Source organism: Notamacropus eugenii, chromosome 2 (genome assembly GCF_028372415.1).
Source record: "Notamacropus eugenii isolate mMacEug1 chromosome 2, mMacEug1.pri_v2, whole genome shotgun sequence".
NCBI classification, from domain to species: Eukaryota; Metazoa; Chordata; class Mammalia; order Diprotodontia; family Macropodidae; genus Notamacropus; species Notamacropus eugenii.
Window position 1 is genome coordinate 320,391,701 of NC_092873.1, and position 15,919 is coordinate 320,407,619.

Consider the following 15,919-nt stretch of genomic DNA (forward strand, 5'->3'; position numbering starts at 1 on the left):
TCAAGTAGGCTGATCAATGAAATACAAAACTAACAGTTCTCCCCCTCCCCCCAACCCCTCTACCCAAGGCTGAACAACAAAATAATGAAGTCTGAAACTCTGAACTACAGTCCCTGTTTATCCCATCTCCCTACCTACCTTAGGTTTTCCTCTAAAAGAATCTTTAGCTTCTACTGGCTAGTGGTCTCCCTTAGGGTGCTCTCTCCCTGAAACAGCCCTCTGCTTTGGCAGGGAGCCGCACCTTTTCCCTGAGGAGGCTATCTCAAGGAGTTGCTGTCTCCATTAAGGAGCTGCCCCCCCTTAAGGTGGGATCTCCCTTAAGCTGTGTCTTCCTTAAGGGGCAGAGGAATCTGCTTGGTTTGTTGTGTTCCCTTACTTGATCTGGAGACAGCCTGAGTGAATACTTTTGAGATGACCTTGCACCCTAACATTTTGAGTTGCCCCTGAACCTTAACAACAACATACCCTTGTTCACCAGTAGTCTAAAGTAGGAATAAAATGCACATGACTTAATGTTTGGTCTTGTGGTATCTGATTTGGCTATTCATGAGTTCTTTTCACTTATTTTTATTGTCTTGGTTACATTTCAAAGAATTAAGTTTGCCAAATAAAACAACACCAGATAAGTGAGGCATTATTGTGGTCTAATCTACCATGTACACATAGTGTTTTTGGTACAGATTATTGTGATTGCTACTGACAGATACCTTGAATACAGTGGAGACAAAATTGTATTTGATAATACTGTTTATTGTCCAATGACTGAATGTTCACTTAAGAATGATACAAAGCGTCAGAGACATGCACAGACTGCTTGTCATTTTTCAACAACTTTCATGTGTTCCCAGCACAAGAAGGTTTCAGACTTCATATTCCAGCAAAAACATATTGCCCCAAAAAGATCCAAACAAAACAAAACAAAAACCCCCAAAGCTTTAAATTATGGCAGCCATTTAGATATTTCTTAATACTTATAAGCAAAGATTTGAAAATAACTATAATGTAAACTTTCTTTAAAAATATTTTGAGTTGCTTGCACAAAGAAGAGCATGGAGGAAGGGTAGAAAGAACAGTGCTTAGATTGTGTAACATATAAATTAAAGCAATGCCAAACAAAGATCCTTCATAAACAATATATACATACATATATATGTATGTATGTATGTATATATGTGGTAATATTTATTGTAAAGCTACTGGAAGGGCTCCTTATCTCATCTGCAACTGGAGTTTTTTTTCTTTCCTATTAAGAAAGGAAAGAAGACTAACTAGCAAGGAATAAAAAATATATATATATTTATTTATATATAGCCTGTCCCCCCAAGACAACTTTCTCAAAGACCTGTTGACTTTGCAGGCATTTGAACAAGAAGGTATAAAAAGAGGGGAAGGAAAGAAGCAAAGGCAATTGAACAGCTAAAGAAAAGGTCCAGAGGAATCTATCTTCATAGGCTAACTTGACACTCTTGACATTGTGTCAAATGCTTCCATTATAGAAACCTTTTAAAAGAAAGTGCAATTCTAACACATAACAAAGGGGTTGGAGATGGTTAGGAGGTGGAAACACAGCATAGTAATGATATAACTGATGCCCCAAACAACCAGAAACATTAAAAGAAAAAAAAAGAAAAGGGAAATCAGAGAAAGAAGTAAATGTCACATGTCACATATGATTTAACTACAAAGTAAGCAAATGGGGAAATGTTATATTGACTTGACTAGAGCGAAATTACTTCCATTGGTCTAATATGACATCTTTAAAATCTTCTACTGACATAGAGTATGAAAATGTCCCCAAAGTAGGTCTGCATGGGATTATTTCTGGATGTTCTCTTATTAGTTTGCCCTAGAAAGGTAAATTTTCAAGGCCTGTGCTGACCAGATCCCAGGCAAAGGAGGCTCCATGCTACTCAGGGGTCATTAATTGTTTTGGGGTCACTGCAGAATAGGCTCAAATGATGACAGTTTGGTGAAGCAGTTTCACAGAAGAAAGATCACTCATAGGCTGCCAGATTTTAGTTCAATTACTGTGTGTGTGTGTGTGTGTGTGTCCCCTTCTGGAAGCAAGTTACTTTTACTACAGGGGCAAAAAGGAGACAATTTACTTCCTTTTGCCCTTAGTAAAGATATTTACCTATTTTAATTCTAATTACTAAGGATGATGAACCATCTTTAGGAAACAGCAAATAGTATTCTAACCTGGGGTCATCTGATTTTCTTCACTATGTTGTGTTTCTGACATGAAAAATATAAACAGATGGTAGTATACCTGGCATTTGGATCGATGAATTAAATCTTGAGATGAGATATCTCTAAAGCAGTCCATGATATCTTAGAGGAACCCAGGCAGAAATAAGAGCTTCATTTGACCTTCTTACCTCCAAAATCCCTTTCCTCGCTCTATATAAGAATCCATAGTACTATGTTGCTAGCCAAATAGCATTTGCAGAAACCTGAGAGCAAAATGGCAACTGTCAATCTCTTTGGGAGTCTAGAGAAACTTTAACACTAATGCTAGATATCCATGTCATCTGCACAACTGCAGATGCCTTTTTCAAAGGCATGCCATGGAACTCTCAGGATTCAAAGCTGAGTATACAGACCAGAGCATCCTTCATTATGCTCCCCTCCTAAGTCTTTGATGTTCAGAGTAGAATCCAACAGATTCTCACTGTGGGAGAAAGACTAAAGCTGAAAACTGTGTTCAGCTGGAAATTTTGTTGCCTCTGCATATATCCAGGGTCCCTGGGGCTCCATTCTGTTGAGTGATAAATTTTAGGTGCCTTCAAAACCAAGAAGTCTGGGTGCTGGTTGTACAAATAGCATTTCATGGACACTCACTGAGACATGAGATTCTGAGAACCTGTGAAAGGCACAGACACAGGGAAATGGGAGTGGGGAGGAAGAACAGGAAGGACTTTTGGGAAAGGTAGGGACTGACATAGGGAGAACAGAGGGGAAGGAAGCTTTATGAAATGAGGGACATGCTACTCAAGATGAGAGATACCTGGTAGACCTGCTACACAGAATCTTGCAATGAACCTCATTGGTTTCTGCTAAATGTAACATTCCAAAATAGGGGTGCTGGTGGGGAAGAGATTTCCAGGGAATTTCCTGGTGGTTATCATTCTGAGGAATGAGAATTGAAAAATACAGCACTTAGCCTGAGTCTAGATAGGATGGGAACTCTGTGCCCTCCTTCTCCCTTTCCCTAGAGATGTAGTATCATGTTTGGAAAAAAAAAAAAAAAGAAAATAAAAATCACACCTAATTTTGACACAATTGGATGATTATATTTTCATGCTGTTTCTTGGAAGTAATGTCAGAGTTGGACCTGTCTAAACTCTTGGAGGCTTTTCTATTGGCTGTTAGGGTTCTGCCAGTCCAGTTATGGGTCCTCAATATCAAGAAACTCCTGCTTGGGTGGTGCTGCCCCACGGTACCACGCACAGGAGCCATCACTCCTCTTGATACAGGCAAAATACTTTGCCTGATGCCCATAAATGATCTTCTCTGTGACCCAGTCCATCCACAGGCACTCATCTGGTGAAGATACATAACATGGGATCATGGGGCATCGAGAAATCTATGGAGAAAATAAAAACAGGGTCACAAGACAGATTTAGGGGCAAAGACCAAATTAAGTGAAGAAGATTCTAGGATTTGAAGCTGTAAAAAACTATCTAGCCAAGATCTTTCATTCCATAGATAAAGAAAGAGTAGCCCAGAGAAATTTAAGTGATGCCTAAGGCCATACAGGGAGTAGGTCCCAGAACTAGAATTTTGAACTAGGACTAGATTTTTCATCACACTGTTTTTAGATAGGCTACCTCTTTTGAATCCATTTTGCAACCCAAAAGGAGGCAATCTGGTTCAGTGGAAGAAGCCTGTGTCCAACATGCCAGTGACTTGCAGTATGACAAATACCTTGACTTTCTGAGCTTCATTCCCCTACTAGTGTGTTTGGAGCACATAAATATGGCCTGTCTCCCTTTCTCTGTTCCAGGTTGGTCATATTGGAAGAATGAAAAGGGGGAAAATGTATTGAGTTTTGTGGAGTCTGGCATTATACAAACGAAAAGATTGTTATGATGATGATCATTCTATTTATTCTATTCTATATCATTCTATTCTATATCTATGATCATTCTATTTATATCTATTCTATATCTATTTATTTGAGTCTCTGCAAGGGAGTGAATACTTTTACCATGTCAAAAATCCAATAAATCGTGAAAGACTGAATTTTAATTGTATGCTAGGTGATAGATAACATTCTGAACTGTTGTTAAAAGTTAAAGGTTTAACTCTGGGACATTAGCACTCTGCCTTTTTGAATTTCCAAAGCCTAATGTAGGAGGGGGGGGAGTTCATTGGGAAATGAGAAAAGACCTTATGATCTTCTGAACAAGAAAAAAATGACTTGGGAAGCTACAGCTGTAAGGGCAAGCAAAGTAGGATCTTTTGCTGTTTTTGTTTTAGTATAATGAGGAAGTATAATTCTTCTGTTTGTCCCAGGATCCATGGCCATTTAGATTGTAAGGCCAAGGATCCTGGAAGGGTGGAGTGTGATGGCAAGCAAAATAGGATCTTTTGCTGTTTTTGTTTTAGTGTAATCAAGTGTCTCTGATTGAATTTTGCCTTAATCAAGACTCTCTACTAGGAGTAAAGTACAGAAACAAAAGTTTCTTTAATTAGAAACAGTGTATGTATTTGTATTGTTAATTATTTTAATGTGATTAAATATCTTCCCCACCCATTAATGGGCCTGCCCATTAAGGAAAGTTTAATTAGGGAAGATTTGTGGGAAGGCCCAAGGTTTTTGCTAATGAGGCACTGGTTCTCAAGGGTTGTGATGCTCTCTAGCTCTAAAAACACGTATAAATACTCTGGGTATAAAAAAGCTATAAATACTTTACTTTGGGGCTTACTGGAAGTGTTTGCTTGGCCAGATGAGGACTCTGGGAAGCCACTAAGGAGCTCCCCCGCCTTGAAACCCCAGATGTTGGTGCTTTCCCAACTGTCTAACTATGGTCAGACAGTTGGATCTGTCGGTTGATGGTCAGGCAGAAGAAGCCATGTCTGTTGATCTTTGATTTCTCTGTATTTTCTTTTGAAGTTCAGGGTGCTGACTCCCCTGAACTAGGTGAATGATATATGTGCTTGGTTACAGGAATGATATATGTGCTTGATTAAAGTGATTGTTAACCCCTCAAAAGTTGCCTTTCCTTTTATGAATGCAGATCTAAGAACCTGTACAGCAGGCCCCCCTGTGTATGTCGGAGTGCTTACTGATACAAAAGTTAATAAATTTAGATGTAGCTCTCCCTGTGTTCAACTTACTGTCAGCCTACAGTAGTTACCATTACTTTTTATGACTCATTTTTGCCCCCAGTGGCAGAGTGCTAGTTATAAGAAAGGAAACCAAAGGTCCAAGCCTGGGGGAGGCTCTAGGATCCAAAGGATTCCTTCTAGGGACCTCTACACCTTCTAAATAATTGGGCAACAAATACATTTACCAGAGGATACTGCAAAAGTCCAGTCTGATGTTCTCAGGTGGAAGAAACTTTAGATTTAGAGATCAAAGAATGAGTTTGGATGTTAGATTTTTTTTGTTACCAAATGATTAGCTATCAAAGTGAAAACATCTCTCGGCTGATTTTGAGGAAGGCCGTTCCTCATGACAATATTTTGAACAGGTAGAGGCAACCTAGATCTACACATGCCTATAAGTGGATGGGGCTTGAATGTTGGCAAGGGTCTGTTACATGTGGCTCCGTTAGAAAAGGCACATGTGCTTATCTTTTTTAGCCAAAGGGCAAAAACATCCACAAGATTCTCATTCTTCCTACTGAATTTTCTTCCTTATCAGCTGCAGACCATATGGCCAGATCTGTCTACATCTGCCTATCCAAAGTTACCCCATTTCCATTAAAAGATGACCTGGCAAAGCTGAGCCTTGGAATCCTATAGCCATGTTGTATTTCTTATGGCCATCATTTGCCATTACCCCACCATTTCTACCCCATGAAGTTTACTCCTTCCATAAAGCCTGGCCTTAGGAACAGATTTGCTGGATTTAGATGAGTGATGCCATATAGCATAGGTGTACATAGCACATCTCTTTATGATTGCCCAGTAAATGTTCACCTTTTATTTTATTTTTTTAAAAGGTGAACATTTACTGGGCAATCATAAAGTATATCATTTTTATTCACTAAATTGAAAAAAAAAAGCTTAAGCCTAATTTTAAAAAAATTAACAACTAAACTTTACTTCAAATATACAAATATTGCAATTTACTATTATTTTAAATAAAATTTTTATTTATGGAGACTGGTTCTTCCTATCTCAGGCAGGTAAGAAATGTAGTAGCCACTCATGGGCCTGATCCCATCTGATTGGCATAGAAACTTTAACTTATTTTGTTTACCTAATCTGGGCTAAATTAGTCCCCTTCTACCTCTTGGGTTAGTCAGGTTTCTCCCCTCTTCCCCCCTCCCATGGGCTTCAACCTATTAGTGCCCAACTTTAGTGCAGACACCTAACTGTCTTAGCCCACTGAAACTCAGAACTCCTAAGCTAGTGATCCACCAGCCCCAGTCTCCCTGATAGCGGAAACCACAGGTGTGCACTATCATGACCAGTAAATGACTCATTTTAATCAAACCCTTTCCCTAATCTTAAAATATGAAACAAACTTGTCAGGTTTATCTTCTTGGCTAAAAGTGCATCTTTCCAACTGGATCCTGCCCCCTTAGCCTCAACACTTGAGGATGGTGATAGAGCTTAAGGACTGGTTATCAGAAGTACAACCTTTAAAACTTAAAATCTAACTTTTATACCTCTCTTACCCAAGATCCCTAGGGTCACATATGATGTGCTGAACCATGGAAAACAAAGAGGAAGGCAGAAAGCTTGTCTGACTTAGATCAAAAAGATGTAGCTTTAGAACAAATGCGGCAGTGCTATAGAGTGTGTCTATACATAGAAAGACCTGGAATTTCAGGGCAATGAAAATCACCATTTGTGAATGCCTCTCCATCTTAATGAAAGCTATGGAGGGGAATCAAGTGGGAACTAGAGGAAGGAAGTAGGAATGGCAGGAGTGGTTGTAGGAACCTGGAGCTACCAGAGATTGGGAAAACCAGTCACATCCTAAGAGGGCTCTCAAGCCTAGGCAACTTTATCAAAGTGAAAGAGCCTTGGCATATCAGGATGTACAGGTGCACACTTGACATACCTTTGTCATCCAGTAAGCCTGAGTCCCACAGCACCATGGCACTGAAGGTTACCGTGGAACCTCTGCTCTGATACTAAGAATTGGCTGGTCAGTGGCCCTTGAATGACAGCAGAAATGATCTGCTTACCTTGCATTCACAACCCATCTGGTATCGCTGATTTAGACTCTTCTTTTGTGTGGTGCTCAGGGTATCCCAGGGCTCGATGAAGTCACAGAGAGTAACATGCATTTTGCCATTTCCTTCTGATTTTCCTGAAGACAACCAAGAAAACAGTGAACTTGTCTTCTCCTACTACCTCCTCCACCCCCATCATTCATTGGCTTTCTGGCTCACTTAAGAGTAAAAGTTTAGTTTCACTGTTGGGTTTTCCAGGGTGAACAACACACACTCTGAGTGCAAATTTTAATTGAATCCAACAGATATTTAAAGCACCTGTACTCTGCTTACTCTAAAGTAAGCACCAATCATTATTGGGCCACATGAATTGAAATATAAGGGTAAATAAAAATGATTCCTGCCCTCAAGGAACTTATAATGAAAACTGGAGGACAGGCAAATAATTTACACAAATAGCCATATGTCAAAGTAGAAAGGAAAAGCAACAATCTTTCCTTAAGCATCAGACAAGACAAGACATAAGGTATTCATGACACAAAACCAGAGTCCATATCTTCAAGAGATTTACCTTCCACTGAAGAATGCATTAGGAGTTTAGAGGAGGGAGAGATTACAAAGACATTTAAATTAATAGACAGTAGATTACTGGATAGAAAAATCTGCTGTGATTTCCCTATCTAACTGGACATAGGTGAGTTCTAATTATTTCTCACACTTTGCAGCAGCTTCCTGAATTAGCTCCCTTCTCTCTTTCTCTGCTAAAGACATCAAACCAGTGACATCCAATGTCTTGGACAAGCAGGAAAAAAACAACTGTATTCAGTGAATGACAGAATCTGACTTAAGGCAGGGTGGTCATTTAAAAACTACTGTATTCACCCTTGTTAAAATGATACCCTGTCAGAATGTCCAAGTGCTAAGCAGCTAGCATGTCTGACAGGCAGACTGAATAGAGAAGCTTTTCTAGGAATAGAAGGATAGCAGCTTTCAAGGTGGCATTTTCCCCTCAGATTGTTACCTAAGCAAAGCTTGCTTGACAGGATTTTAATAGGCCAAACTTCCATTTTCTTACGAGCAAATTTCATCTAGTGAAATCATGAATTGACATATATTATAGCAAAGCAGCAGTGTAGCTGGTGAAAAGTATGTTGACATCACAAATAAATGAACTGTGGCCAATTTCCATGGGAGAGAAACCTTGGGTGCCTGAATTAAATAAAACCCTTTATGAGTGAAAATCACTGTTTCAAGAAGTGTTCTCTTGGCTTTGGACTTCTTATACTTTGGTTTCTATTTTAATTGCTTGGCTTTCCAGGAACATTTTTGTTTCATCTGATTCCCCACAGTAGAGTAGGGCCCTCAGTGAAGGAGTTATTATCACTATGTGTTCTTTCTTACATGTCTGAATATTTGCTGGAGTGTGATTAGAGAAAAGGAAAAAGAAAAAAAATCTGGTGCTTTAAAACACACACACACACACACACACACACAGAGCACAGTGGATTTGGAGTTAGGAAGACATGAGTTCAAATCCTACTTCCAACATCCTTCCTAGCAAGTATCCCACTGGATAAGTCTCTTAACCTCTCCGATAGCACCTTGCAGAGTTGTTGTGAGTATCAAATGAGATGATAGATATACAGTACTTTGCAAATTTTAAGGTGCTAGGTACATAATAACTATTATATCTTAATGGGTATAAGATATCTTGTGCCCTCTACCTGAATCAATTATTTCTTAAAAAGATAAAAAAAAGAGCTGAAAGAAACAAAAGTGATGAATGCTACATAACCTACTTGCTTGTTTTGTTTTTACAGTCCCTTTCTTTATATGGACCTCCCAATCTCAGCTCTTCCCCCTACCCAATATAAAGAGGTTATTCATAAAGAATCTGTGCTTTCATTGATTTGTAAACTCTGAAACTCTTCTGTGATTTAGAATCTTAGACAATTCCTTGATAAAGATGTTAAGTGACTTGCTCACAGTCATCATGTTAATAAATGTCAGAGGACAGAATTTGAACCTTGGACTTGTGGACTCCAGGCTTAGCATCCTATCCAGTACACTGCCTCAAGTGAAAAAGATATCACACCTAATATTTCTCTAAATTCAGCCAATTCTTGATTATGTAAGAGCTGATTTTCCAATCAATACCTCTCCTCCGAAATTCCTATAGCACTTTTAGGTAGCACTCATTTTACATTGGCATAAATTGTTTTTAATCTCTTTATGCATTAAAAAAAAAAAAAAGGCCACAAACCAACCCTTCTCCCTTTCTAGAACACAGGTTCCTGGAGATCAGAGACTGAGTCTTAGACCCTGTGATTCCCCCCATCTCCTAGCACAGAGCAATGCTCAGTGGATAACTGTTGATAGGGATGACAGAGATGATGAATAGATTATCCAGGAACTTTATTTCTCATTTACTCATTCAACAGAGTCTGCTAAGTGCAAGACCCTTTGGAGATAGGGAGATGAAAAAGATGCAGTTTCTGCTCTCAGAGGGTGTAAAGCTCAATGGGGAAATAACCTGTGCACAGATACTTACCATCTTATCTATATAAGGAGGACAGAGTCAGTAGTCTCTGAAGTAGGGGTTATGGCTCAATCTCAAGGGGGAGAATGATCAATTAACCCTTGATGTATGTATGTATGTATGCATGTGTGTGTGCATATGTATATATTTGTTTGAAGTTTAACTCCCACAAAACTGCATCCACCCTCATTCTCTACACTCCACCAATCTTCCTCTTCCCTCCACTGTACAAGCTCCCAACCTCCCCTCTTCTAAGTTGAGGATTGGTCTTCAAGGCGGAGCAGCTGTACAGGTGGCAGTGGGCAAGTTCCAATTTCCCTATCCTCTGCAACTTATCTGTCTCATTCCTTCACTTGCAAGTCATGGCATCACCTTCCTAATGTCAAAGTCCTCTTCAAGAACGAAGGACAAACGACCACCTGTGAGTAGCTGCCCCACTGGGGACCCAACTGTTCCAGTTGTACAATGCAGCTTCCTTCCTTCTTTCTTTCTTCCTTCCCTCCTCTCCCTCTGTCCCCATATGGTATCATACCCTTACCTGTGGATGCTATGCTCAAAGGAACATAAATTTTGATTACTGAAACCTTGCAATATATCTTGGGATTTATGGGCTAGATTTCCTTCTTGAAAGCCATGCCTTAAAACCAAATCACTCTTGTTCTTATTGATTGGCCAACAATAGGTACCAGCACAAGCTTCACTTGGTCATTGTTTGGGCCCAGATGGATCAGAGTGAGTGCAAATAGTGATTGTTTCTGTTTGGGCCAGAAACCCTGAGGGTCTTCCTCTCCTAGATTGATTTTTTTTAAAATTAGGTAAAAGAGGCCATTCTTTGCCTCATTTCTTACCTAGTCTTAATCACTGAATGGGCATTGCCTCAGTGAAACTGAAACCTTGGAAAGACTGTGGCTTTAAAAGTCTCCCACTGCACGAGGACCATCTCCAGGCATCTATATCACTGGACCCAGAGGGCTCTGGAGGAGAGAGTGAAGCAGGTGACTTTGCCCTCCCTCACTTAATCCAATTCATTTGCAAATCATAGCACCACCTTCCAGTTGTCATGGTCCTCTTTGAGGACAAAGGACAAACAACAACCAACAACCTCATTCCCACATTCCCTCACCGCTTTGGCAGGTACCCCCTGCTGGAGAGGCTCTATGGCAATGGCTGGTAAGTAAGGGTCTTGCCAACCCTTTTCCATTTTCAGTGGGACAAGAACGAATGACTCAGGATTAGCAAGTCTAAATGAGTTACAATCTACATCCCATATCTTTCACATTAGCTTTTCCTCCAAATCAACTCCCCCTCTCCCCGTCCTCTAAATTTCCCTGAAAAGATTTGGTACCACCCTTCCTACAGTCATCCTGATTCAGTATCTTCTTTGACTCCTCCCTCTAGCTCATTCTGCATATCCAATTAGTTGACAAATCTTGTCATTTCTGCCACTAGGTCCTTGACATCTGTCCTCTTCTCAAAGCTACTATTGTAGTTCAGGCTTCCCCCCATCCTGCCACATACACACAACGGCCTCCTAATGAGCGTTCTTGTATCATCTTTCCCCTTGCCAAACCATTTTCCACACAGCTGCCAAAGCAATTTTCCTAAAGTAGAAGTCTGTATATGTTGCTGCCCACCCCCCCAAGTTAAAATTTCAGTGGCTTCCTATCCGTCCTAGGATCAAATATTATTTACTCTTTATTTTGTCCTTCCAAAAATTTTTTTAAAGTTTTATAATGTATATAATTATCAGCAAAGTAAAATGTATATAATTTTAGGTATTTATACATGAATGATCTATCTCTACATAGAGATAGAGACATATACATATTAGGGGTATGAGCTGGAAATTTTTTTTTCTGGTACAGTTGTGTGACCAAAAACATCTGGGGAAAATGGCAACGAGGCAGCAAGATACTGAAGAGAGGAAAGGAATGGAAGGAATTTCCTTTAGCTGTCCATGATCTCAGTAAAGTAAGAAGCTAAGACATATGATGAAAGTATGGTAGACTGTAATGGAATTGGAGAGAGAAGAGATTTGGAAAAAAGTCTAACACAAGAATTCTCTTTCCTTCTTTTTGGATACTTTGCTGCTAAGTAGTAGCTTCTTCAGAAATAGAAAGGGACATGGGGGCAATGAAGTACAGAATCTATGAAGCAGAAGGAACTTTAAAGACCATGTAGTCCAGCCTTCTGCTGACCTGTTCTGCAACATATCCAGAAAAGAAGATGAAATTAAATTATTTCAGTTTTAGTCACTAAGAAACAATTTTTTAAAAAGTAGAAACAACATTGATTGGTAGATCAAAAAGAATTTAGGAAGCATCCTTGAAATTGCAGCATCTATTAAAGCTTAAAATTTCTCTAGTATAGATGAGAATTGGCTATAGCAGATTTAAGATCCTATTGTGACATCCTGCTGGGTGCCTGCACTAAAGAGAGAAAACAGTATCTGAGGTTTTCTGGTTTATCTAAATCATGTCCCCTGACTGTGGGTATCTGCCATGGCTCTGTCCTAAGCCCCTCTTCTGTTCTTTTTCCACATCCAGTTCCAGCCCCAGTTTCTTCTATGAGCTTCATTCACCACCAATTGCCTGTTGGACAATTCAGTAGAGATTTCTGGAGATTTCTTAAACTCACCATGTCCAAAACAAAGCTTATTATCTTTCTCCCATCACAACCCTTATCCAAACTTTCCCACTTCTGCCAAAGGCATTACCTTTCTTTTCATCTTAAGTAGGTTCATTTCCTCAGCATCGACTCCTCACTCTCCCTTCACCCTCATCCCACGTATTAAAACAGCGGCCAAATCTTGCTGTTTGTCCCTTCACAACATCTCTAGCATATGATCCCTTTTCTCCACCTTAGTTCGGGTCCAGTTGTCTCTCATCACCTAGACTATTGCAGTGACTTCCTTTCCTCAGGTCTTTCTCTACTCCCATTCCATCTAGTGAGGGGTAGATCTGACTATGTCACTTCTCTACTCACTCAATTCCAGTGGTTCCCTAGTGCTTCCAGGATTAAATGCATCTATTTGAGCTTTAAAATACAGTAAAACTTGGCCCTATCTTTTCCACCTCGTTGTACATTAGTCCCATTCTTATACTCTCCAATCCTACCAAAGTGGCTTTCTCTGCTTTCTTCCCACGCAACACCCTTACCTCCAGCAGCTATCTCTCATGCCTGGAATGTACTTCCCTTCCTACCTCTACCTCAGAGAATTCCTCTGTTCCTTCAAGATTCAGGTCAAGTGTCATCTTCTACTTGAAGATTCTACGTGATCTTTCCTGATCTCCACAATCACTAGTGTCTTCTCTCCAAAAACACCTTATATTATTGCATTTATTCTGTGTATACTTTTAAATGTACTTAATGCTCTAGTTAGAAGGTTTGTTTCCTTGTAAGATTTGATTCATCTGCTGTATTTGTATCCTAAATATCTAACACATCAAAGTTACTTCATAAATGCTTCTTGGATGACTGACACCAGAAAAAAATGTTTTTCATTTATTTTTCAATTTGTAAATTAATGGGAAGAATCAGGAGTAGAATACAGAAGTGATAATACTTTAAAGAGACACTGAATCTGATTGTCTCGGGCAGTGCCAAAATCAAACATGTGAAGCTGAGTCACTCAAACCAAGAGGAGATGCCCTCAACAGAGTAATGTAGTCATTCACTAAAGTACAGCTAGTTCTGGCTAAGTGGTTTTGTCATTCCCTATGATTTCTGGTTAATCCTTAGCTAAGGGGGTGTCCCAACGGCACAAGCACTTGGGAGACTGTCTCCCGAGACTTACTTAGGAAGTAAACAACAGATTCTATTTAGAGTCATCTAACTGAACCTGGGAAAGAAGGTTAAATCAGTCACTGTGGGAGGAGGGGAGCTGAATTTGAAACAGAATATGGCTACATAAAGCAGAGGTAAGGAAGAAGTACATCCCAGGCATGGGAGACAGCCAGTACAAAGGCATGGAAATGGGAAATGGAGGGTCATGTATGAAGACCAGAGAGATGGCCAGTTTGGTGGGTCACGGACTGTGATCTCTTGATGTTTCATGACACATAGCAGGCACTTATTTCTTTTTTACTCAAGTCTACTATTCATCTCTTCAATGTTCTTTGCATGACCTGTAACTTTAATTCTTTGGAGATTGTGATATTCTATGCCTTACAGTTAAAGAGCAAAGAGGTACTGTTTTGACTATACTGCATTAAAATCATTTTTATGAACTTTTAATCATCTATAACACAATTCTTGACATTTCAGAATATTGCTCATTTCAGAATATTGCTCAGAAAACACACACATACACATACACACACACCTTGTCTGGATTGTATGGCTGCAGGATGAGATAAAAGGAAGCATGTGCAATAAAATTAGTAACAGTTTGCTGCTACAGAGGCAGGAGCAAAAGGGACAAGAGACCAACAGATCAAATCTCTGAATCATCTAAGTAGGCTCAAGGACCAAGGTCATGTAGAAAGTTCAGTGCTTTGAGAATTAAGAGATTAGGAAAGTTTAGCAACTTTAGAATAAAATAAAGAAGAAAGTTACTAGTCTGAAGGCAAAGGTCCCCAGAAACAGTTCTAAGAAAGGGTATGACCCATAATTTAGGACTCTGCATTTTACAGAATTTAACAAGCTCAATCCGAGGTCAGTTCTCATTAGCACCTGCTGCCCCCAGCAACTCTACCAGCTTAGGTCAAGCCTTGGATTTCTTTCCATTGTTCACAGCCCACTTAATTTAAGGATAAGATACATCTCACTTGTACTAGTATCTAGGTTCTAACCCACAGGTAAGTACACAAATGTCTGAACACAGGACCCACTAATAAAGGAAAACCATTTACCAACACTGTAGGGAATGAGTTTCTGGGAGAACATTATTACCATTTTATATTATCTTATCATTCAAAAGGATAGAGGTTTGAGAGATTTGTATTTGGGAATCATGGTAGTGATCATAGACTGTGGTGGAAGGGACCTCAGAGGCATTAGGTTCAGTCCCCTCATTTTACAGATAAGGAAAATGAGGCTTTGGTGGGAAGGCTAAATGTCCTGTCTAAGATTATACTGGTACTACTCTGTTGGAGGCAGCTTGTCTCTGTTTACAGAGTTAGTATTCTTTGCACTGTTCTAATTAGATAAGAAATGAGATTACTCAGGAAGAAAGCACAGATAATGAAGAGGACAGGATTAAATGAGAATAAGGTATGTGGAATACTTCCAAAACTGTGAAGGCATATAGAAGATATAGTTAACTATTTTCAAAAGAGGAACTGAGGGAAAAGAGACACTTCTCCCATTTCCAAATCCTCAGTGACTGTAACTTATGCCACATTGCAGTTTTTTCTAATTAGTCTCATTTTCTGAGCTGTCAACACCAGCAGTTGCTGCTTAAGATTAAAAAAAAATCATCTTCACAGACTTTAAAAGCCTAAAAACTTGCCTCTATTTAATGTGTTGCTCTTCTTTTATGTTAACTTACTTCTTATTTTGGTTGTGTTTTCAGATATGATTTCTTTCACATGCCTTTGTTAAGTAAGCACAGAACAATGAGTGTAGGGGTAGGAGAATCTATGGGCACTAAGTCCTGGAAATGAAGACAGCCTGCCAACTAGGCTGTATAGCAAGGAGATTATTTAGGCACAGATTGTGTTGAAAAACTGTGTTAAGACTATAAGATTTGAGTATCTTCAGGGATGAAATAGTTTAATCCTAAAAAAATTAGTGGGTCAAAGAATAAATAGAAACAATAGATAATTTCATCAAAGAAAATAATGGCACAACATGCAAACCCTTTTAGGATGCAAAGAAATCCTTCCACACACCTGCACCAGCAAAACCCTGAAGTTCCCACCAGACGGTATAATGATCAAGAAATATGAGAAGATACAGCAAGTGACTTTGTCCTCCCCAGAACCACACAAGTTATCAAGAAGAGCTGGGGCTCTTCTTCAGCAAAGCCAGTACCAGCACATGCATTGATGAGATATGCTCTACTAAGAGCAGAGAACTC

At 39.4% G+C, this 15,919-nt stretch overlaps 1 protein-coding gene across 1 annotated transcript in view; it reads right to left on the reverse strand.

The window, feature by feature from the left end:
- Window positions 1-729: 729 nt before the first annotated feature.
- Window positions 730-15,919, reverse strand: part of TIMP2 (TIMP metallopeptidase inhibitor 2) — an 82,894-nt gene continuing 67,704 nt past the window's right edge. Inside the window, exons 4-5 of the mRNA XM_072645189.1 lie at window positions 7,371-7,495; window positions 730-3,586 (exon numbers count right to left, since the gene is read on the reverse strand). Of these exons, the coding sequence (XP_072501290.1) occupies window positions 3,389-3,586; window positions 7,371-7,495 (323 nt within the window). The 3' untranslated portion in view covers window positions 730-3,388. The remainder of the gene's footprint in view (window positions 3,587-7,370; window positions 7,496-15,919) is intronic.